Source organism: Hyaena hyaena, unplaced genomic scaffold, assembly GCF_003009895.1.
Source record: "Hyaena hyaena isolate Hyena2069 unplaced genomic scaffold, ASM300989v1 scaffold_562, whole genome shotgun sequence".
Lineage (NCBI taxonomy): Eukaryota > Metazoa > Chordata > Mammalia > Carnivora > Hyaenidae > Hyaena > Hyaena hyaena.
In genome coordinates, this window is record NW_024081198.1 from 77,738 (window position 1) to 102,664 (window position 24,927).

General features: G+C 41.5%; 1 protein-coding gene across 1 annotated transcript in view; it reads left to right on the top strand.

The window, feature by feature from the left end:
• Nucleotides 1–24,927, top strand: part of ASAH1 (N-acylsphingosine amidohydrolase 1) — a 51,914-nt gene that overhangs the window by 7,677 nt on the left and 19,310 nt on the right. Inside the window, exon 2 of the mRNA XM_039256298.1 lies at nucleotides 14,599–14,645. Coding sequence (XP_039112229.1) covers nucleotides 14,599–14,645 — 47 coding nt within the window. The remainder of the gene's footprint in view (nucleotides 1–14,598; nucleotides 14,646–24,927) is intronic.

Sequence of the window (24,927 nt, forward strand, 5' to 3'; positions counted from 1 at the left end):
TCTGAGAGAGAGACAGAGACAGCATGAGCAGGGGAAGGTCAGAGAGAGAGGGAGATACAGAATCTGAAATGGGCTCCTGTCAGCACAGAGCCTGACGTGGGGCTCGAACCCACAAACTGAGATCACGACCTGAGCCGAAGTCGGACGCTTAACTGACTGAGCCACCCAGGCGCCCCTCAAATCACATTTTAAACTAACCCAAAGTTGTGATATTTAGAAGAATCTTATGGTGAATAAGTTGGAATGAAGTAAGAGTTGTGTTTCCCTTATTAAGTGATCTGTTTGGAAAATTTGTAGTTGCAGCTTAAGACTTTAACTAGAGTGTGGCTTTTTAGTGTTCCTTTCTGGCTTTGCTGAAGAAGGACTGGTGAGCCCTGTGCCCTCCATTGCAGGTACATGTTGTTTCTGATTCCAGTTACTTAACACAGTGTAATGTTTCAGTGTATAATACAGCGATGCAACCCTTCCATACAACACCTGGTGCCAGTCACAAATGTCCTTCTTAATCTACCTCCTCACCCCTCCCCTCCCCTCTGGTAACCATCCATTTGCTCTCTATAATTAAGAGTTTGTTTCCTGATTTGATCCTTTCTCTCTCTTTTTCTCCTTTGTTTCTTTGTTTTGTTCCTTGAATTCCACATATGAGTGAAATCATATGGTATTTGTCTTTCTCTGACTGATTATGCTTAGCATTCTACTCTCTAGCTCCATCCATCCATGTCGTTGCAAATGGCAAGATTCTGTTTTTATGGCTGAACAATATTCCATTGTATATATGTTACCACATCTTCGTTTTCCATTCATCAGTCAGTGGACACTTGGGCTGCTTTCATATCTTGGCTATTGTAAGTAATGCTGCTATAAACATTGGGATGCATGTATCCCTTTGAATTCGTATTGAAAGAATTTTGTATTCTGTGAGTAAATACCCAGTAGTGGAATGACTGGATTATAGGGTTGTTCTATTTTTAACTTCTTGAGGAATCTCCATATTTTTTTCCAGTGTGGCCGCACCAGTTTGCATTCCCACCAACAGTGTAGGAGGGTTCCTTTTTCTCCACATCCTTGCCAGCACCTGTTGTTTCTTTGTTGTTGATTTTAACCATTCTGACAAGTATAAGGTGATAACTCATTGTGGTTTGGATTTACAGTTCCCTGGTGATGAGTGATATTGAACATCTCTTCATGTATCTGTGGGCCATCTGGATGTCTTCTTAGGAGAAATGTCTGTTCACTTCTGCCCATTTCTTAATTAGACTATTTGTTTTTTGAGTGTTGAGTTGTATATGTTCTTTACTGGATATGTCATTTGCTAATATCTTCTCCCTTTCTGAAGGTTGCCTTTTAGTTGTGTTGTTTCCTTCACTGTGCAGAAGCCTTTTATCTTGATGAGGTTCCAATAGTTTATTTTTGCTTTTGTTTCCCTTGCCTCAGGAGACATGTCTAGTGAGAAGTTCCTGTGGCCGAGGTCAAAGAGGTTGTTGGCTGTTTTCTTCTCTAGAATTCTGATAGTTTCCTGTCTTACGTTTAGGTCTTTCATCCATTTTGAGTTTATTTTTGTGGATGGTGTAAGAAAGTGTCCAAGTTCATTCTTCTGCATGTCTCTCTGTCCAGTTTTCCAAGTACCATTCGTTGGAGAGACTGTCTTTTTCACATTGGATATTCTTTTCTGATTTGTCAAATATTAGTTGACCAGATAGTTGTGGGCTTCATTCTAGGTCCTCCACTCTGTTCCGTTGATTTCTGTGTCTGTTTTTGTGCTAGTACCATACTGTCTTGATTACAGCTTTGTAGTACAGGCAGAAGTCCCGGATTGTGATGCCTCCAGGCTTAATTTTCTTTTTCATGATTGCTTTGGCTAGTTTGGGATCTTTGGTGGCTCCATACAAATTTTAGAATTCTTTGTTCTAGTTCTGTGAAAAATACTGTTGCTACTTTGATAGGGATATCATTAAATGTGTAGATTGCTTTGTGTAGTGTAGACCTTTGGACAGTATTTGTTCTTCCAGCTCATAAGCACCGAATGTCTTTCCTTTTTTTTTTTTTTTTTTCCCATATCCTCATCAGTTTCTTTCATCAGTGTTGAGTAGTTTTCAGAGTACAGACCTTTCCTTTTTTTCATTGGGCTTAGTCCTAGGTATCTTATTATTTTGGGTGCACTTGTAAATGGGAGTGTTTTCTTAGTTTTTCTTTATGCTGGTTCATTAATGGGGTGTAGAAATGCAACAGATTTCTGTAGATTGGTTATGTGTCCTGTGACTTTACTGAATTCATTTTTCTATTCTAGCAGTTTTTTGGTGGAGTCCTTAGGGTTTTCTATCCATAGTATCATGGCATCTGCACATAGTGGAAGTTTTACTTTTTTGTTGTCAATTTGGTGTCTTTTTTTTTTCCTTTTTGTTGTCTGGCATTTGTGGCTGATACTACGTTGAATAAATGTGGTGAGAATAGACAACCTTGTCTCATTTCTGACCTTAGGGAAAGCTCTCAATTTTTGCCCATTAAGGATGATGTTACCTGTGGGTTTTTCATATATAACTTTTATTATGTTGAGATATGTTTCCTCTAAACCTGTTTTATTGAGGGTTTTTATCAGGGATGGATGTTGTACTTTGTCAAATGCTTTTTCTTTGTCTATTGAAATGATCATATGGTTCTTATTCTTTCTCTTACTGATGTGATGTATCATATTGATTGATTTGTGAATATCGAACTACCTTTTCCACCCAGGAATAAATCCTACTTGATCATGGTGAGTGATTTTTTTAATGAATTGTTGGATCTAGTTTATGAGTATTTTGTTGAGGATTTTTGCATCTGTGTTCATCATGGATAATGGCCTGTAGTTCTCTTTTTTTGTAGTGTCTTTATCTGGTTTCGATAAATGAATGAAAATATCAGGGTAATGCTGGCCTCATAGAATGAATTTGAAAGTTTTCCTTCCTCTTCTATTTTGGTAGAATTCACCTATGAATCCTTCTGGCTTTTGGTGCTGGGAGCTTTATGATTGCTGACTCAGTTTCTTTGCTGTCTTTTCAAATTTTCTATTTCTTTGTGTCTCAGTTTTGGTAGTTTATATGTTCATAGGAATTTATCCATTTCTTCTAGGTTGTCCAATTCATTGGCATATAATTCTTTATAATGTTCTTCTATAATTGTATTTCTATGGTTGGTTGTTATTTCTCATCTCATTTGTGATTTTATTAATTTTGGGTTCTTTGTCTATTTTTCTTTATAGGTCTGGTTAGAAGTTTGTCAATTTTACTTATTTTTTCAAGGAACTAGTTCCTGGTTTCATTGATCTCTCCTATTGTTTGTTCTGTTTTATTTTGTTCTTTGTTTTTGTTTTGTTTTTTGGGGTTTTTTTAGTTTCTAGATCATTAATTTCTGCTCTAATCTTTATTATTTCCTTCCGTTGATTTTAGGTTTTGTTCTTTTTCTAGGTCCTTTAGGCATAAGATTACATTGTTTGAGGTTTTTCTTCTTGAGTTAGGCCTGTATACCTATAAACCTCCACTTAGAATCACTTTTGCTGCATCCCAAAGGTTTTGGACTATTGTGTTTTCATTTTCATTTGTTTCTATGTACTCTGTGCCCTCTTCTTTCATTTGAGATAAACTTCTCTGTCTTAAATTTTTGTCTAAGTGTCTGTGCCTGTTGCCTGCCGTGTGTTAGGAAAGTCTCCTGCATGCCCTCTCCTTGATGATAATGGCCTTTTGAAGAAGAGGTCCTAGTGCTGGGCTCTAGGTGGTGTCCTCTGTTCTCCCGGGCCCGGTGCTTCCAGGACTGTCTCCACTGTGTGCTGCCTGTGCTCTGTTGTTGGTGTTTTGGACACTTTATCTGTCAGACCAGTTGTTTATCTACAGAGACTCTCTTTGCCTGTCATGGGCAGTGGTTGGTCCCTGGTCCAAATGCGGCACATTTTAACTTGGTGCACCCTGGCGAGGCGAGATCTCCTGCCGCTGCTGCTGGAGCGGAAGCAGTGTGAGCAGGAGCTTGAGCGAGTCTTCTGGGGGAAGGGACCCACTGTGCTGGGACTGCAACCGGCTTACTAGGAGGGCCAGTTCCACTGGTGTGCACGATTGAGGCTTGGTTTCCGGACCGTAGGTAGCGAGTGTGGCAGTGCTGCGGTTCCTGCGGGTGGTCCCGTGCTTATGCGAGGGTCAGGGGAGGGAAATGTGACAGCCACTTCCTTTGTTCCTAACGGGGTCTCTCCGGGAATGCTGTGTCTCTGGGACATACTCCTTCATGAGTGAATAACCCCCTGACGTGTCCCCAGCCGCTCCTTCCCTCACCCTTCCACACAGTGTCTGCAGACTGGTGACCTGCCTTCTGTCCCAGAGCAGCACAGTGCCCTCTGGGGGTGCCCCAGCCAAGCCCAGTAACCTTTAAAATTCCCGGCTTTGAGTCCCACTGCTTGCCAAAAGTCAAAAACCATTTAGCCCTTCTTGCTTTCCAAGCCTGTTGCTCTGGGGATTTTGTTTTCCCTTGTGCTCCCCTCTTTGCTAGTCTGTCACTTGCCCTTCTCCATGACCTTGGCTCCCTCCCAGCTGCAGCAGCCGTGATCGGTTTCTCTCCCATACCTCAAGCCTTTGCACTTAGGACCTTCTCAGTGTGGCCTCTTCTTTACATTGATTTGTGTAGTATATTCTGCCAGTTTTCAGGTTGACTGCTGAGCTGTTTAGGATGGTTTGATAGTTACCTAGGTGTATTTGTGGGATGAGGAGAGCCTAGGACCCTCCTGCTCTACCACCGTGTTCCTGGCCTCCCCCTGTATGTTGTTATTTTAAAATAAGTTTACATAATGATGGCTTAAAACATTGAAACACATTGTCAGAGACTCATTCTTTGAAAATCTTCCACATCATGTAAATGAAATAACATTTTTTGTTTTTTTAAGTATATTTATTTTGAGAGAGCAAAAGCAGAAGGGGCACAGAGAGAGAGAGCTTATATTCCAAGCAGGCTCCACGTTGTCAGTTCCAAGCCCAGTGTGGGGCTTGAACCCATGAACCGTGAGATCATGACCTGAACAGAAGCCAGGAGTCAGACCCTTAACTGACTGAGTTACCCAGGCACCTCAAAATCATGTAATTTTTAAATTTAATGTTGTAAAATTTCTATCAAAGCATACATGGTTAAAGAAAATCAAATGATGTAGATAAGCTTATGATGAAAATCAGCAGTCTCCTGCTTCATTTTTTCAGTTCCCTAGAAGCAAACACTTCTAACCGTTAGTACTCAGGTGACATTCAGCCAGAACCTGGGTCTGCTCTCCTACTAGTAGTTTGCAGCTGAGTCTGTTCTGATTAACTGGTGCTGACGCCATATTGGAGACTGAAAGTTTTTAATCATTCTTGGTTATCTTTATGAATATGACTTCAATAGGTTTCTGCTCAATTTGTGTCACTCAGCTTTAGGCATTATCTACTCTAATACTGCGATGGATAAAAATTGAGCTTACCTTCAACCATTTTCCATGCACCTTTCTTTTTTTGTTCTTTTAACAGTTTTGAGATATAATTGACACACCAAACAATTCACCTCCTAAAGTGTATGATTTAATGGCTTCAGCATGTTTACGGAATTGTGCAACCGTCTCTCCAGGTGGTTTTAGAACATTTTCATCATCGATAAAGGAAACTTTATTCCTTAGCCCTGACCTTGAAACTTACTGCTCAGCGCTAGGCAACCACTTACATACTTTCTCTGTCTATAGATTTGCCGTTTCTGGACATTCTGTATAAAGGGGGGATCATAAAATATGTGGTCCTTTGTGACTGACATCTTTCACTTAGCATAATGTTTCCAAGGTTCATTCACATTATAGCATGTATCAATACTTCTTTTCTGTTTGTGAGTGAATAATTTCCAATATATGGTTATACCACATTTTTATCATCAATCCATCAGTTAGTGGACATTTGGGTTGTTTCAGTTTTTGCCTGTTATGAGTAATGCTGCTATGAACACTTGTATTTGTGTACATTTTTTGCATTTACATGTGCTTTCATATTTTTTCAGTTTATACCTAGGAGCAAAATTAACTGGGGGACATGATAACTATATGTTTAACTGAGGAGGTGCCAGACAGTTTTCCTTAGAAGTTGCGTTATTTTACATTCACACCAGCACTGAATGTGGGTTCCATTTTTTCTACATCCATGCCAACACTTGTTTTATTAGTAGTAATAGTATTGCTGTTAATGGATATGAAGTGGTATCTCATTGTGGTTTTGATTTGCATTTCCCTATTGACTAGTTTGGCATCTTTTCATGTGTTGACATATATTCTTCGGAGAAATGTCTCATCAGATCCTTTGCCTATTTCTGAATTAAGTTGTCTTTTTCTTACTGAGCTGTAAGGTATTTATATATTCTAGATACAAGTCTCTTGTAAGTTTTGCAGTTGGCATAAATGTGGGGGTTTATTTCTTGGACTCTGAATTCTCCTCCATTGATTTATCTGCCTTTATGCTGATACTGCAATGTCTTGATTACTATTCCTTTGATAGTGAGCTTAAAATCAGGAAGTGTAAGTCCTCCAACTTTGTTGGTCTTTTTCAAGACTGTTTTTCTATTATAGGTCCTTTGAATTTTGATATGAATTTTAGGGTCACTTCTCTTTCTGCAAAGAAGCCAGCTGGGATTTTAATAGGTATTGCATCAAATCTGTGGATTAGTGTAAAGACTGTTGCCATCTTAACAATATTAAGTCTTCCAGTCTATGAATATGCACGTCTTTCCATTTATATAGGTCTTTAATTTCTTTTTACAACGTTTTGTAGTTTCCAACGCGCAAGTCTTGCACTTTTTTGATTAAATTTACTATTAAGTACTGTTTTCTTTTTGATACTATTTTAAGTAGAACTGTTAGTTTCATTTTCAGTTTGTTCCTTGGTATTTATAGGATTAATTTTTGTACATTGATCTTGTATCCTACAAACTTGATGAATTCATTTATTATTTTAAAAAAATTTAGTGGATTCCTTAGGATTTTTTATAGATTATATCCATATGAAAATGAAACCGTTTTACTTCTTTTTCAGTGTGAATTCTTTTTATTTTCTTGCCTAAGTGTTCTGGCTAGATACTCTAACATAGTATTGAAGAGGTGTACATGGACATCCATGATCCCTCTAACTTTTTTCTCCCTTCTTCAGTTCTATATGCTTTTATTCTTGCATAGTAAACATTAATAACATAATTGTAATTGGGTCATCCATTCTTGTATATCTCCCTTGAAAAAATTGAAATAGTAAACAGTGTTTAAAGAAGTATAACTTGTAAATATTGGTTATTGTACAGTGTGCTGTGATTTTATTTCCTTTTCTGTAATTCAAAAGCCAGAACTCTAATGGCAGTGAAAGTATATTCAAATATATTTTCTGCCAAATACTCATATTCATGTCACATTTTAGTTTGCTTCATGTTTATACCATGGAATTCTTGTACAGATTTTTTTCCTTGGAGCTTTTAATTGCTTTCTTTTCATTTTTTGTCATTAGTAGAAGAAACCAAATCTATGCCATCCTGACTGTAGTCTGTATATTGTTCAGCTTCTGACTTATGTCAGTATTTATTGTGCCTGTTCTTGAAATCTACTGAATTTCTGTTCTAGTTAGGACCATTTTCTTTTTATTTGGACCATATTTTTCTAATACCACAGTTTTTCTTCCTTTAGTCTCTAGTTGTTGTTATTTGTTTTTTGTCCTTAAATTCTGTGTTTCTCTCCTATCCTCAAGTTCTTCCAGCCCTTCAACCATACAGTTTACTGTATGGAGTCCCCCTTTCTAGAACACCTGGATCCTGGAGTCCTCCATCACCTAAGAGTTCCCTTTACCACTCTGTAAGTTGGAGCCATTCTTTTGAGATTCGGTTCCTTCTTTTACTTGGTTTACTCCCTTGTTTTGCTAGAATACATCTTGAAGTCACTTTTTGAGAAATAATGTGTGGGAGGCAAACTGAGTCCTTGCAATGGCTTAAAATCAAAGACTTCATTTAAAAACAAAATTGATCAATGATTGATGAACTATAAAATTCTAGTTTGAAATTAATTCCTTCCCAAGGAAATAATGGCATCACTCCCCTTTAGCATTCTTTTTTTTTTTTTTTAAATGTTTTATTTATTTCTAGGGGAGAGAGAGAGAGAGAGACAGCGTGAGCAGGGGAGGGTCAGAGAGAGAGGGAGTCCCAGACTGAAACAGGCTCCAGGCTCTGAGCCGGCAGTCAGCACAGAGCCCGACGTGGGGCTCGAACCCACGAACTGCGAGATCATGACCTAAGCGAAAGTCGGACGCTTAACGGACTAAGCCACCCAGGCGCCCCTCCCCTTTAGCATTCTTATAGCTGTTGAGAAGTCTGATGGGAATGCTATTTTTATTCTTTTGTCAGACCCCCTCCCCAGTTTAGTGCTAGAGGCTTTTATGGTTTTAGTCCTTATTCTTTACCTCTAAAATAGCACAGTAATGTGTCAGACTGAAGGTTCTTTTTTCAGTTTTTTTTTCTTTTTTTTTTTTTTAGTAATCAGTAGGACTTTTCATTTCAAAGACATCCCTCCATTCAGCTCCAAAAAAATTTCTTATATTATTTCACTCGTGATTTCCTCCCCTTTATTTTCTTTGTTTTCTCTTTTTGGAAGTCCTATTAATCAGTTGTTAGACCCCACATATTGATTTTATAAATGTTTCTCTTTTTTTTCTCCTGTGATTTTATTTTATTTTTCCTGTGTTTTCTCTATAATTTTTGTATATTCTAAGACAGATTTTCTCACCTTTACTATCTTTTTATTTCAACAGTTATACTTTTAATTACTTGGTTCACCTTTTTTCTGCATATCATTCTGCTCTTTTTTTTATAGTTATCATAGTATATTGAATTTCACTTGTTAGTATTTGAGTACTCAGAATGTTGAAATTGGTAATTATTTGATATTAATTTTTTTCTGTTCCTTAAATTATTGGAATATTTTTGAGTTAGGTTGTTTTTAATTTGTTTTCTTTGTGTCTAAATATTAGAATAGGAGCCTGGATGGTCAGTCGGTTAAGCGTCTGACTTCAGCTCAGGTCATCATCTCACAGCTTGTGAGTTTGAGCCCCGCATCAGACTCTGTGCTGACAACTCGGATCCTGAAGCCTGCTTCGGATTCTGTGTCTCCCTCTCTGTCTGCCCCTTCCCCACTTACGCTCTGTCTCTCTCTCTCCTTTAAAAATAAGTAAACGTTAAAAGAAAAAGAATAGAAGGCCTTTATTCTCAGGCAGGAGTCATTGAACTTTTTTTTTATGCAGGGCCGGGTAGTAAATCTTTTAGGCGTTTTGGGCCAAGAGGCAAATCAAGGATATTATGTAGGTACTTATGTAACTTCTATATTGCCACAAATTTTCTATAATGAAAATATATTAACAAGTTAATACATTTTACTGTAATATGGGTCTGCTAAGGAGAAGAATTGAATTCTTACAGACAGGCATTGTGCTTATTGGGATTCAGGATTAGTGTTCTGCTTTGATTGCAAATGTTTATATTGTTCCTGCTCTGTAATGAGATTTCACATATCTCATCTTTGACAGTTTCTTTTGTATGGATAGTGTGGTAGGATGAATACCAACTTCCCAAAGACGCCCAAGTCCTGAGAAGCTGTGAATATATTCTTTTTATGGCACAGAGGACTTTACAGATATGATTTAGTTAAGGAGCTTGAGATGGGGACATTATACTGGGTTATTCCACAGAAGCCCATAATATAATCACAGAGGTCCTTGTAAGAGGGAGGCAGGAGGCCAGAGAAGAGAAAAGATGCTATGCTGGTGGCTGTGAAGATGGAGGAAGGGGCCATAAGCCAAACAATGCACGCAATCTCCAGACACTGGAAAAGTCAGGCAAACAGATTGTGTCTTAGAGTCTCAGAGGAAACTCCAGCTGCAGACCCATTTTAGACTCATGAGCTCCAGAGCTATGACATGATCAATGTGTGTTCTTTTAAGCTGTTATGTTTGCAGTAATTTGTTACAGCAGCCATAGGAAAGTTAAGTGCTGCCAAGTACTGTATCAGTCCATTAATGTGTAATTTTAATGGACTCTTCATTTGGGGCACTTTTAATTAATTTGGGGGATGTAGGTAGTAAATGGAGGAGTGTTGGCTGATGAGACAAAGTAGAAGAAGCTGTTATGAGGAAAGGAGATTTCCCCCAAGAGGCTTCTGGCTCAGAGTGGCAATTTTTCTGGAGGGTCTTATAAAAATAATAAATGAGGATGAAAGTAGAGTTAAATTGAGCGGTCGGTAAACAGAAAATAACCTCCATGCCGTCCTCTGCATAAAAAAACACATATGGCTTTATCACTGGGCCAAAAACTGAGCACACACAGTCTTTCTCTCACACACACACCCACCACCACCACCACCACCACCGGTTTTCCTCTAAAGAAAGTGAAAAAGGAGTCAAGGAAGAACAGGGGCAGCTTGTACAGGTGTTGCTGCTTTACAGCAGCGGCTGGCCCACTGCAGCCAGCTGGCCCAATACAGCCTGCCCTCTGTTGTTTTAAGACCTGCAAGCTAAGAATGGTTTCTATGTTTTTGAAAACTTGGAAGGAAATAAAATTAATATTTTGCGACATGTGCAAATTTTATGGCATTCACGTGTCAGTGCGCACAAGCAGAGTTGGATGGAACATAACCACACCTGTGTGTTTGCGTACTATCTGTGGATGTTAGCATAGCAGCAGTTGTGTTGTCTAGCAGAGCTGTGTGCAGCGTGCTCGTGGCTCTTCACAGCTCTCGGCACACTTCAGCAGACACTCCTGCGCTTTTAACTCAACAGCAATTTAAGTGCCATGTATCGATGCACTGTGTTGTTGTTGTTATTGTGTGCGTGTGTGTGTTTTACTTGAGAGAGAGAGAGAGAAGTAGCAGGGGAAGGTGGGGCGGGGGGGAGGAGAGTGCGTGAGCGAGCAAGAGCAAGAATCCCAAGCAGACCCCATGCTTGCCAGCAGAGCCCGATGCAGGGCTTGATCCCACTAACTGTGAGATCATGACCTGAACCAAGATCAAGAGTCGGACGCTTAAATAAATAGCCCTTGAGGCGTCCCATCGATGTACTGTGTTCTTTTAATCTTTGTTTTTTTAAATTTTTTTTTAATGTGTTTTATTTATTTCTAGGAGAGAGAGACAGACAGCATGAGCAGGGGAGGGTCAGAGAGAGAGGGAGTGACAGACTGAAACAGGCTCCAGGCTCTGAGCTGGCAGTCAGCACAGAGCCCGACACAGGGCTCGAACCCACGAACCGTGAAATCATGACTCAAGCGAAAGTCGGACACTTAACCGACTAAGCCACCCAGGCGCCCCTGTGTTCTTTTAATCTTTACAAAAAAAAAAAAAATTACCAATGCAAACCTATCATGTTTAAACAAAAAAAGTGGACTTCAAATGTTGTGCCCTTAAGGCAGTATAGAGAATGGGATTATCTTGTCACTCAGTTAGATGACATAGTACAACTAGAGTTGTGCTGAAAGAGTACAATATGTCAACACTGCATGATGAAGCACTCGCTTATCATGCTGTTCCTAACTCATAGGAAAAAAATGATCAGAAAAATGAGACAATTTAAAGCAAAATATCACAGCAGATTTATTTACAAATTTGAAAAAGCAGAATGAGGCTGCGGTCAAAGTAAGTTTTTTAAGTGGCTCATCTGTTACCAAAGAAGAGAAAACTGTTTACCAATGGTGCTTTAAGGGAGCCACATTTCATTGCAGCAGAGGAAATGTGTCGTGAAAAAATTTGTGTTGCACTATTAGCCTTCAGATGAGAACAGCTGTCTGGGACTTTAGCAGAAACATCCATTATCAATTGAAGAACAAGGCAAATTGATTCCCAGTTATTGAAACTGACCATGTATTGCTATTTATTAAAGAATCATGGCCAAGTTTGAGGCTGAAGAACATGACGACATCGCTTAGGTATTTATGTTGTGTGCACAGAATTTTGTTGTGGAATTTGGGATTTTTTTGCCCAAATAAATATTATAAATTTAAAAGAAAAAAGAGTGATCTGCACAGAACAGGCAAGGATGCTTTCAAAGAACTTGAGAACTTAGTAATTCAGTAAGACTTGAATTGGAATCTGCTGTTTTGTAGAACAATTGACAGTGATAAAAATATGTGCAGAGGAGACAGAGCTTAGCTGGACGGATGTACAAAGCTTATGAAAATGCAGGCTGTTTCAAGCTTGTGATTGTCAATTATAGTACTGATTGGCAGGTACTTTGTGGAAAATAATTGAATCCATCATGTGGTAATGAACCAGTAATATCAACCATGAACTTCTTTGGCTCTCACAGCCTTAACCATTATTATCATGTCTTTGAATTTTTATAAGAAACAGGTGGTGAGTATCCGAACTACCGTATTACCTAGTGGTTAGATAGGCTGGCAGCACTGAAGGTTTACTGTGGGTGGAATTTTACAGGGTTACTGAACAATGAATGCCTTTGGACATTAGCTTTTGCCAACTTGATACTGAATTAGCAAAGTGCTATTATTTATTATATAGTATGTTATACTGTAATAATTTAGAAATAGAGTTGAAATTCTAATGATTGGATTAGCTTCTGATCATTGGATGCTTGGTGCCTTTTCTTAGTGAATTCAGTCTGAAATTGCAAGGCCAAACTTTAGCACTTCTATAAGAAACTTGTACTGTAGTGAAGTTTTTTAGACAGTTAATATTTGGATCACAGGTAAAGTCAGGGTACATTCTAGACTTCCTTACTAAAATTTTACTTTAAAAATTTCACTTAATAAAAAATTAAGTAAAAATTAAAATTTTTTACTTAATAAAAAATTAAGACATTATGAAATGAGTAAGTCATAGGGATGAAAGGTACAACGTAGGGAATGTAGTTAGGAGCATTCTAGTAGTTTGTATGGTGATAGATGGTAGCTTGTGGTGAGCATAGCACAACAGAGAGAATCGTGGGTTCACGGTGTTGTGCACCTGTGACTGATGTAACATTGTGTATCAACTCTACTTCGATTTTTTAAAAAAAAGTTAAAATAAGATGTTAGATATACGTTCCCACGCAGATGTGCTACATACACATTTTCTAAGCTCACACTTTAGTTCTAGTAGTCCCCTTCCCTATTCCACCTCTTATTGTGGATTTATACTTTTTTTTTTATAATTTAATGTTTATTCTGAGAGAGAGAGAGTGCACAGGGGAGGGACAGAGAGAGAGAATCCCAAGCAGGCTCCATGCTGTCAGCGCAGAGCCCACATGGGGCTCCGTCACACAGACTGTGAGATCATGACCTCAGATGAAATCAAGAGTCAGACGCATAACCGACTGAGCCACCTGGGCGCCCTTATACTTCTTTATAAAAGTTACCGTACTTTGACAAAATTGGGTCTGTGGAGAGAAGAAGACAAACACGCTTGCTCTCTTGAACCAGTAGTCAGAGAATCATAAATCCACATGGACTTTTCTCATGTTATGTTTAGAGCTGATTTTAGTTTTTTTTTTTAACTTTTTAAAAATGTTTTTTATTTATTTCTGAGAGAGAAAGAGACAGCATGAGCAGGAGAGGGTCAGAGAGACGGAGACACAGAATCTGAAACAGGCTGCAGGCTCTGAGCTGCCTGTCAGCACAGAGCTGGACGCGGGTCTCAAACCCATGAAGCGTGAGACCATGACCTGAGCCGAAGTCAAGACGTTCAACTGACTGAGCCACCCAGGCACCTCTGTTTTAGAGCTAGTTTTATCTTGCTACCAACCTTAAACACTTCTCCCCAAAACAGTGTCATTCATTCATTCACTGAGTGGCCTCAGCGATGAGGGCCATCATCTCCGGGAGCACAGAATCTGGTCGTGGAGAAAGAAACAAATAATTACACTGCAGTGTCCTAACTACGGTAGTAAAGCGGGGCACGGGTGCCCTGGGCAAGGTAGAGGAGAGGATAGCTGTTTTCATAGGAGAAGCACAGGAAGACTTCACAAAACAGACAGCATTTGAACTGGATCTTAGAAGTTAAAGCCCCGAGTTCACTAGGTGGAGAAAAGGCATGGTAGGCAGCAGGAACAGCATGCCCGGGCAGGGAAGGGCGAGCCATCACAGAATGTGGTTGTGTGTCTATACGTGGTGGGGGGAGTGGCAGTAAGGAAGCTGAGAAGGAAAACTACGGCCAGATCATGAAGGGCGGTACGCAGTGTGTCCTGAAAATCTGGTTTGGGATGCAAATCTCTATTGCAGTGGAGTTGGCTCATAAATTCAAGCGAGAGCATTTTTTGTCAGGTAATTTACTGTTCCTGATAAATCAGCCTATCCGACATAAACATTTCCAACTACTTTTTACATTTCCTCCTTACTCGGTGTGTTTGCAACGTAGAAGCCGCGTTAAAGCACTAGTGCAGAGTGAAGTAAGACTGAAAACGCACTTAAGTTTGAGACTTTAGAAGTTTTCATGGGAGGAAAAGACTTTTCAGAGGTATTGAAATGATCTAAAAGGACAGATCATACTTGATTTTCTCTCTGACTTTTAACTATTTTTGCAGATTGCCTATTCAATTGGTTATTTTCTGAAACTTAATTTTCTTTGTTTTTTAGTGGACAGAAGATTGCAGAAAATCAACCTATCCTCCTTCTGGACCAACGTGAGTAAATATCAAATAGTCAGAATAGACTGACCTTTAGGGAGATTTTTTCCCCTGTGTAATAATGATCTCATAAAAATGACTTAAGTAATGAACAAAAAATTAAGTGATGTCTTCTATCCTGAGACCATTTTTTTCCCCCTGAGACTAATTTTTTTTTCAGTTTTGTGTATTATGTATTTGGTTACTACCCTGGACAAAAAGAAAAATACCCCATGATTAAAATGTCCATTTCTAGCCTATCAAAAAAAAGAAAAAAAAAAGAATCTCCATTCTCCAGGAAATCTTGTCTACCACTAAGCACTTTTTTTCATCCTCACAAGTGCAGAACTAACTGAGTTTCTGTGGTACCTCAATATGAACCACTGGATTTTGGGAAAAGTGTAGAGCCTTATGTGTGAAACCTTCAAGAAATAAATCCTGGCACAATCATCAAAGCTGTCAAAGACAACACACGATTCAGAAACATAAGGGAAGGAAAGGCCAGTGTCATATTGTAGTGCATTTATTTTTTTAATTTTTTTTATGTTTTTATGTCTTTATTTTATTTTGAGAGACAGAGACAGAGAGTGAGCAGGGGAGGGGCAGAGAGAGAGGAAATCACAGAATCTGAAGCAGGCTCCAGGCTCTGAGCTGTCAGCACAGAGCCCAATGTAGGGCTCGAACCCACGGACTATAAGATCATGACCTGAGCCAAAGTTGGATGCTTAACTGACTGAGCCACCCAGGCGCCCCTATTGTAGTGCATTTAATGTTTAGATTTTCAATCTAGATGTATGGCCTTTTCAAATATTTTGTGGCTAATTGGGTCTGTGAGAAAGACCTAAGAATAGCCCACCCACCCAGAGGGTACAGAACGTGGAAAAGAAGGGGAGGTATAGGGAAGGGTAATCTTTTTGCCCTGCTTTCCTACTTTCTGAAAGTAGCCTGCTGGGTGTGGGGGAAGGCAGAGAACAACTTGAATGCATTAGAAATGAATCTGCCTAGGGGCGCTTAGGTGGTTCAGTTGGTTATGCATCCGACTACATTGGCTCAGGTCACGATCCCACAGCTCATGAGTTTGAGGCCTGTGCTGGGCTCTGTGTTGACAGCTCAGAGCCTGGAGCCTGCTTCAGTTTTTGTGTCTCCCCCTCTGTCCCTCTCCCCTATTCACATTCTGCCTCTCTCTTTCAAAAATAAATATTTAAAAAGAAAAAAATGGAAAGAAAGAAATCCAGTTATTTTACCAGCAAAAATGGGTTTATTTGGGAACCGTAGAGAATTCCAATCCTGGACGAGCAGGCTACAGCAAAACCATAGGCAAGCCTTCAGAACAAAAGAAGGGAACACTCTTAGAGAGGAGGGCAGGGGGTGGGGGTGGGAGTGAGGGGGAGTTGAGAAGGCTGTTCCAACAAAAAAAGTCCATTGGAGTAAATGGAGTTTGAAGTGTAGTGGCTTCTCATTGGCTGGGTTACGGCAGTCTCTCATTGGCTGGGCTATTGCCAGGGGAGGGAGAAACGTTTTCTTCCTCCTGCCAGGGTAGTAAAGTAGCATCTAAAATACTATCAATTTGCAAGACTCCTCCCTTCCTGCCGGGTCTGCAGTAGAAAAGTGGGCCGGCATGAGAGCTCCCCCAGATGCCTCCTGATTCGATCCTAAATGACGTTTCCTTTAATTAGTTTTCCACATTTATCCCTTTCTTTGAGTGTATCAGTGATCAAGTGTTAGGTTGTCCGTATTTAGTGGTTTTCCCCTCCCCTGAGGTCCGGAGAGAACACTCAGACGTTTCTCATCTGAAGTCTGTATCTTCTTGGTTTGTTTGGTTTTTTTTTTTTTTACATTTTTATTTATTTTTGAGAGAGAGAGACAGAGACAGAGCACGAGTGGGACAGAGCCAGGGAGAGAGGGAGACACAGAATCTGAAGCAGGCATCAGGCTCTGAGCTGTCAGCACAGAGCCCAGCGCCAGGCTCAGACCCACAAACCGCGAGATCATGACCGGAGCCGAAGACATATGCTTAACTGACTGAGCCAGCCAGGTGCCCCTGAACTCTGTATCTTCTTAGGTCATAAGCATTGGAGATCTCAGAGCATTGAACCAGCATCATCTTACTGGGTACGTTGCTTTTTTAGAAAGTTTGATCAGGAACAAAGTACAAACTTTAAAATGATTATACAAAACAGAAGAAGTAACATAAAACCTCCAAATTGGATGATGGCTCTAAATGAGGACTCTGGGTCTGAAAGTGGCTAACTGAAATATCTATTGGCACTTACTCTGAGGTTTCCTGTGGAGGGAGGCTCTCCTGTGATGACAAATTTGGAGTCATATATGCCTCCTGGAAGTCTCTGCTTAAAGAGAAGCAGCACACTAAATACTGCCAAGAGCACACCGAAAGAATTGAACTGAGCACATTTGGAAATACACCGCACTGGTTTAACATGAAGTAATAGCTGATGAACTTTTTGCAAAATAACAAAACTGCAAAGACCATTTAAAACCAGTATTATCTAAAAGAACTATTTGGAACCAAATGTATCGTCGACAGATAATATAGCCTGTAAGGTTGTAAATTCAGAGACGATGAATTAGGATAAGGATCCAGAGTCAGGTAAGAAGGCAGATGAAAGAATGAGTTTTGTGAATTGTGAACCTTCTAGCCTTTCAGGGAAAGCAAGTGAAATAGTAATTTGTCCCAGGATCTTGATGAGGCTCTTTATGGAAGGTTTCCCCCTCTCACAGAGGCTTGGGAAATGCTGACAAGGACCTTGGCTTTCCACGAAAGAGAGGAACAACAGTGAGAAAAAGGCATACAGCCTGGTCCAGACATCTTAGGAAAGCTGTTTCATCAGATGTCATCTGCTTTATTTCCGGGAAAACTTGATAATTCTTTTTTTTTTATGTTTACATATTTATCTTGACAGAGAGAGTAAAGGCAGGGGAGGGGCAGAGAGAGAGAGAAACAGAGAGGGGGAATCCCAGGCAGGCTCCAAGCTCTGCACTGAACCCGATGCGGGGGCTTGAGCCCACAACCATGAGATCACGGCCTGAGCCAGAATCGAGAGTCAGATGCTTAAAGGACCAAGTCCATCAGGAGCCCCCCAGGAAATCTTTAATTTCAGGTCACCAGTTGGTGTGGGGGCCGAGCCAGGGTTTTAGTAGATGTGTCACTTAATCCAAGAGTCTGTTCCTGGAGGTTTGGAGGTACACGTGTTGCTTAGCAATTCCTGAAAAAGGCCTTTTAGCGAAGTTAAAGAGTCTTTCTGGAGATGTCTTTTCCAACAGACGACATCTTCAGGTTGCAAGATATGTTGCTTAAGATCATTGTCTCCTAGGAGTGCGCTGTGAAAATATTGCTGTACTGCAGCATGGTTATTTTTAATAGAAGCATTAGGCCTTCATAATATTGAAGTATGTCTCCTTTATGACTGTGGGTCAGAGGAGGCAGGGACCAAGTGTATTGAACACCCTGTAACTATGTCAGGAGGTTGAGTCTGTGATTTCCCAAGGGGTGGATGTGAGATTTGGGAGGACCCATTGCAGTGCTTTCTGCCAAGGTATTTGTTTGAAGGGTCCCCACGCATTGTGTCAGTTGAATGTTAGTAGTGCCATTAGTACGTTCAGCTCCCGCTGAGGATTGAGAATGGTACATGCAGTGAAAGGTGCACAACATTGAAAGGTGCACCACTCGTTAAAAGCACCTGACCCATCAAGTTGGCTTCCCAATCACTTTGAAGTTGGAGGGGGGTTCCCCAGGTAGGGATAATTTTTCTACAAGAATTTTAGCCACAGGAGAAGCATTGGCCTGATCTATAAAAGAAATCTTTGGTCCAGTGAGAAAACATACAATCTGTGACTAAAACATCTTTGTATCAGTGAGAAGCTGTATGAAATGAATTTGTGTGAATAGGTTTCCCTGGATTATACTTTGGACAGATGGGACAAGTGAGGTAGCCACTTTTTGCATGCTTATTAATACTTCCCCACCAGTATTGGTTCATGAATGCTACCATTTTGTTAGTAGACCAGGGGTTTAGTGCATATAAGTAGTGGGAATTTTAGAATTTCTGGTAGGGCCAGATTGTTATTTGATCCAAACTAGAGTTCTCTTTTTTTTTTTTTTAATTTTTTTAATGTTTTATTTACTTCTGAGAGAGAGCCTGAGCAGAGAAGGGTCAGAGAGAGAGGGAGACACAGAATCCGAGGCAGACTCCAGGCTCTGAGCTAGCTGTCAGCACAGAGCCTGACGCGGGCCTCAAACCCACGAACCGTGTGATCATGACCTGAGCTGAAGTCGGCTGCTCAACCGACTGAGCCACCCAGGCGTCCCCAGAGTTCTCTTTCTATCCAACCAACAATTAATAGATTTTCAATATTGTTTTTCCCTCTCTGAGACCAATCGTTGGGTATCTTGTGTCAGTTTTTCCAAATTAGCATTTGGACCCTTCACACCATGACAGAAGTTTGGCTAGTGTTTGCCCTGAGAGCAGCATTTTTGGTGGAAGTGTCAGTGGGTGGTTTTGTTTGTCCTCCACGGAGGTGAGTGTGGTACGCCCAAGAACCGTCTTAATGCAGCAGCCGGCAATAGTATGACATCTAATACATTTTGGACATGAGAGCCTTTTTAATTTATTTTTATTTTTTTTAATCTTTTTAAAGTTTATTTTGAAAGAGAGCGAGCGTGTGCAAGTGAGCGCACTTGAGTGGGGGGAGAAAGAGAGGGAAAGAGAGAATCCCAGGCAGGTTCCTTGCTGTCAGTGTAGAGCCTAATGAGGGGCTGGAACCCACACATCGTGAGATTGTGACCTGAGCTGAAATCAGGAGTTGGACACTTCACTGACAGAGCCACCCAGGTGCTGCAAGAGCCATTTTTAATCTTATGCCCATTGGAAGTAAGGACACCTCATTGTTTCCATAATGTTTCCAAGTCATGAGCTACCCCAAAGGCATATGGACTCTCGGTCTAAATGTTTGTGGTTTTACCCTTGGCTAAGGGACAAGTTTGAGTAAGGGCATATACATCAGCCTGTTGGGTAGAAATAGCCAGAGGTAAAGGAGCTGCCTTGGTGACTTCAACAAGAAGCTGCGATAGCATACTGAACACGGTATTTACCATTTACATCCTTTAAATTAGAACTGTCAGTAAGTCATGAAAAAGCTGCATTGGTTATAGAAGTTTCTTGTAAATTGTCATGAGGGATTAGAAAGTAATGTTAACATTAAGCAATCACTAATGGTTTCATCTGGATCCAAATGTAGGTCTTCTCTTGAGATCAGGTGCCCTAAGTATCAGACCTAAATTTGAAAAGACTGTTGGGTTTTTTTCTGCTTTGGAGACTTTATATCCCTTAGGGCTACAAATTTTAACAGGTGGATGCTGTCTCCTGTGAAGAGGTTTGAGAAGGGGGTTTAGAGAAGCAAATCATCTACATATTAGAACAAAGTAGGGCCTTTAGGAAACTTCCTGGCATCCACACCATCTTTTAAGGTTTGCGAAGAGTAAGAGGGATCCTGCAAAACCCTGGGGTATTTTTGTCCAGGTGCGCTGCTGTTCTTCTCAAGTGAGGGCAGAAAGATACTGGCTATTGTTACCAGCTAGAAGACAAAAATGTACAGCATTGTTAAATTATGAAAAAATTAGCTTTCACTAGGAATGGATATCAGAAGCATAGAAGAGTTGAGAACAACAAGATGCCAAGAGAAAACATTGGTATGTGTTGCTCTAAGGTCCTGGACAAACCCCCATCCTTGGCCTTTGGGCTTTCTTACAGGTAAAGTAGGAGTATTACAGGGACTAGTGTAGGGACTAGTGAAGCCTTGAGCCTTAAAATCTTCTATTATGGGCTTGGTGCCTGGAGGGGCTTCTTCATTTACAGGCTACTGATTAATTCTGCAGAGAGGTTTTGAGGGATCTGTCTGCATCTTGATGGGAAGGCTCACTGGGATTCTCCCAATATCAGTTGAGGATGTGGCCCATTAGGGGGATGGCAGGTAATCTAACAGTAACAAATCAGTGTCCCTAGATGCAGCCATAATCAGACGTGGAGCAAATAAAAGATGTGGAAGGGTCATTTAATCCCCCTGGTTGGCTATTTTGAGGACTGTTGTCAAATTCAAGAATTCCGCTTTGGGGAGAAGGAGATCCTGACATGGGAGCTCTGTGAGAAATCTGGGCCCAGTAAGTGGATACAGGTAGAGGAACTAAGGAATAAAGGTGCCTGTTTCTCAAAGGGCCTGGACAAAAGGGAGTGGCTTCTGAGATGGGAACCTGTTGAGATTTATCAGAGACCCCTCTCCGTTTGAACTGTTTTGGGGCTCCTTTACAGCACTGGCACCCAGCACCTGGAGTGTGGCTCTGGTGTCGCTACAGACAGAGGTTTGTTCCCAGTCTGGAAAGTGGTTTCTCCAGGTCAGGTGGGAGGGAGACTTGGGACAAGCCCCTGTGGTGCCTCGGGGCCACTTACTAGGGAATTGGGGGGGGGGGGGCACTGGAAAGACAGCCTAGGGGGCTAACAGCGCTTGGAGCACTTAGGTTTCTAACAGTCTTGTGTCTAACGCCCTGGGTCGTTGCAATAATAGCAGAAACGAGGAGGTTTTTGGTTTTGTTTAGGGGCCTTCATTTGCCGAAGTTGAAAATTGAGAATGTTAGCAGTCTGTTTTCAGGTGACCCATTTAGGATGCAAGTGAGCTGGTTTACCAAGTCAAATCTGGAGTGAACACAGTTTTCCATTCCATCTTGATCCTTTTAACTAAAGGAGAAATTTCCCAGTTCAGGTCATTAGCTCAGTGCTACCTGGGTGGATTCAGCATCTAAAGGAAAACCAGAATTTCTTTAAATACAATGTGGAGTCAGGGCGCCTGGGTGGGTCAGTTGGTTGAATGTCTGACTTCAGCTCAGGTCATGGTCTCACAGTTCGTGAATTTAGGCCCCACGTCGGGCTCTGTGCTGACAGTGTGGAGCCTGGAGCCTGCCTCGGATTCTATCTGCTCCCCCCCCCTCCCCGCCCCTTCTCACGCCCTGTCTCTCCCGCCCTCGCGCTCTGCTGACAGCTCAGAGCCCCGCCCCCCCCCCCCCCCCCCTCCCCCCCCCCCCCCGCCCCTCCTCTGCTCACGCCCTGTCTCTCCCTCTCTCTCAAAAAATAAACATTTAAAAAATAATAAAGTAAAAACAATTTGGAGTCCTATTATAGTAGCCATGAGGAGATTCATCAGGCCCTTATGTGCAGGCCTGAATTTTTGTTCCCACCAACAGGCTTACGAAAAGCTACTGTCATTGTTCATTGCGGATTTCATGCCAGTGCGCCAGCATCTTGCCAAAGTTAGGAGTCTGTTTCTCCTAAAATGTCCTTCAGGGTGTTCCCAGCGGGCTGGTTTCATCCACTGTGGCCCTCACAAATAAGCGTGTGGACTATTGGATAGAAATCTGAGAAACTAGACTGCTCAGTTTGAATACGTAGGTTGAATTCAGTAGCAAGCTTACGGGGATTGTCAGTCACTTTCGAGAAGTCTGTCCGTGTGGCTTGCCTGGCTCCCTTGGTGCAGGGAACGTAAGAAACTTGGAGTTTCTGTAGAGCCTCAGAAGAGTCCCTTGTAAAGAGGCAAGTTTTAGTAGGTTCAGGAGAGGCATTCGGGAGCATTTCAGAGGACAGCGGAGGCTTGGCAGTGAGAGTAAAGGGAAGTGTCACCTGATGTGGGGCCTGACACAAGGTGGCTGCCTCGAGTCTGGGAGCAAAGAAGGTGGAGGAGGAGAGAAAGAGGTATCAGAAACCATTCTGACTCTTTTCATTTGTTACAGCAGTTAATTTAGAGATAGTACTTTACGAAGAGGTGAGCTCAGGATCCTAAAATGATTCAGAAGTCTCAAGGCACCATCTAAAATAGGCATCTGCCTGCTTGAGATTCTTTCCCTCTCTGCCCCTCTCCTTTGCCCGTGCGCTCTCTCACACTCGCTCTCTTTCTCAGAAATAAATACATAGATAAAATAGGCATCCTATTTAGGTTTGTTTGTGTTTTTACGAGGTGTGTTCTCTGGTTTACTTTTGAGTAAAACAAGTTTGGGGAGACAAAATTTCCCCACCGTGGCCATTGAAAATCTAAATTGCATTTGGTTAACTCCATCCATTTAGTTGTGCACGCAGATGGATCCGTTTTTAAACAGAAAACAGCAGGAGCCCCAGTAGGGGCTGGGTACCCTCAGAGCGTTTTGTGACTGAGATCCCTTTTTTTAGATGTTTTTCTGAAAAGAGAAAAGTTCCCAAACAGTACAATTTCAACGTGATCTGCCTGGTTCCAGAACAATCCGACCAAAGGCCAGTATGTTTCCAGTAGGAACAGCCCAGTTCCAAACAGCAGTGGGACCAAAGGCTAGTGTACATTCCCGCAGGCATGGCCCAATCCCAAAATGAGTCGGGAGCAATGTCAGCCTGGTCAGACGGGTACAGTTCAAACAGGGACAATTGGTTCTAAACAGGAATCAGACTGAAGGTCGTTACATTCACAACACAAACAGTCCCGTGCTGTAAAGGAGTCAACAAGTACTCTCAGGTTTAAAAAAAAAAAAAAAAAAAAAAGCAAGTCTTTAAGACAGATCCCTAATAAAGCCTGAAGAGCTTGGACACAGAGGGGAGCTTGAATCAGGGAGAAATGTTACCCTGAAACCCCAGGATTGGCAAGAAAGCAGGGAGCCCAGTTGACTCTGGGTACAGGCACTTGTTTGTTTGCTCACTAGCTTGGGGATTGTTGGGGGTTTTCCACTACTGATCACCAGGTAATGTGACCCTTAAAAATAAATCTGCACGTTGTTTTACCAGCAAATACAGATTTATTCAGGAATAGCAGAGAATTCTACTGAGGGACAAGCAAGCTATAGTGAAACCATAGGCAAATCTGCAGAACAAAGGAGAGGAACAGGCTTTTATAGAGGAAAGGGGAATTTGGGAAGGCTCTTATAAATAAAAAGCGCCCAGAGCAAACTGGGAGTTGGAAGAATAGTGGCTTCTCGGATGGCTGGGCTGTCGCCAGGGGAGCCTTTCCCCTGCTGGGACTTGCCCCTTCTTCCTGTTAGGTTGGCAGTTGGGGGGGAAGGTGGGGCACTGTCAGAGCTCCCCTTTTCAAATTTTGTAGCACTCCAGTTATATATATATTGTGCTGCACTTGCCTAAGTTATATATTCTAAATAGCCTCTGTCCCAGATACATGCAACTGTAATAAACACCGTTCTTTTGATTTACTAACCTTTCTCTTGAAAGAGGTGAATATTTGGCAGGGAGTAATTTAGAAGTAATCAGTTTCTGGGGTGCCTGGGTGGCAGAGTCGTTAAGCATCTGACTCTTGATTTCGGTGCAGGTCATGATCTCACGGTTCATGGGTTCGAGCCCCACAGTGTGCTGACAGTGTAGAGCCTGCTTGGGATCCCCCCTCTACCCCTCCCCGTCTCATTCTGTCTCAGTCTCTCTCAAAATAAATAAACTTAAAAAAAAAAAAAGTAATTCGTTTCTCTTATTCTAAAGCCAGTGCACCGTCCAGCCCTCTGTAATGGTTTGCTCTCTGGAGGTCTGCCTTTGTGTAAACACCGGGACCAACTTGGCCTTCAGTGCCTTACTGAGTGCGTGCATCCCCTGGCCAGTGTCACTGCCACAGTTCATTGTAACATGTGATGAATACCTACCATGTTTAAGACTTTTTTTCTACTCCCTTTCATGTGTACCTTAGCGGTGTCTATGAATTGATTACCCTGCAGACCTTCCCTGCTTGGTTCTAGGTTGTTGAGTGTATGTATGTGTATACACGTGTACACATGCAGGTGTGCAAAGCCCACACGTAAAAATAATCTTGTACTTATATATCTATACAATGTAAATATTTTTGCCCTGGTATTCCCACTGGATTTCCTCCTGCCTCAATAGCCTGTTCTCCACATAAAAATCTTCCATTCTACTCCGATCCTTTTCTCTGAACTGTAAATGTGACTTGGGGTGTGAGGGGTGAGCATGCTATTCATTTACTTCTGAATGACAACAAAATCCTCTTGTACTGTTTTTGACCAAATGCATCACTTCCGGAGTTCTGCCAGGGCATCTGTGCGGGAGGAGAGAAACACCCGTGTGTCCAGCCTGCCCAGTCAAATAACTGCTGGAGATCTGGGGACTGACAGCGGGGCACCCCCAGAATCCATCCAGATCTCATTAACATTTATTTTCTCCTGCTCCCTGGTGCTTGGGCTCTGCCCTCTGATGTGTATGTGCGTGTATTATGTCACTTGGACTAGTTTACAAGCCACCTGGTGAGCCAGATGGCTTCAGTC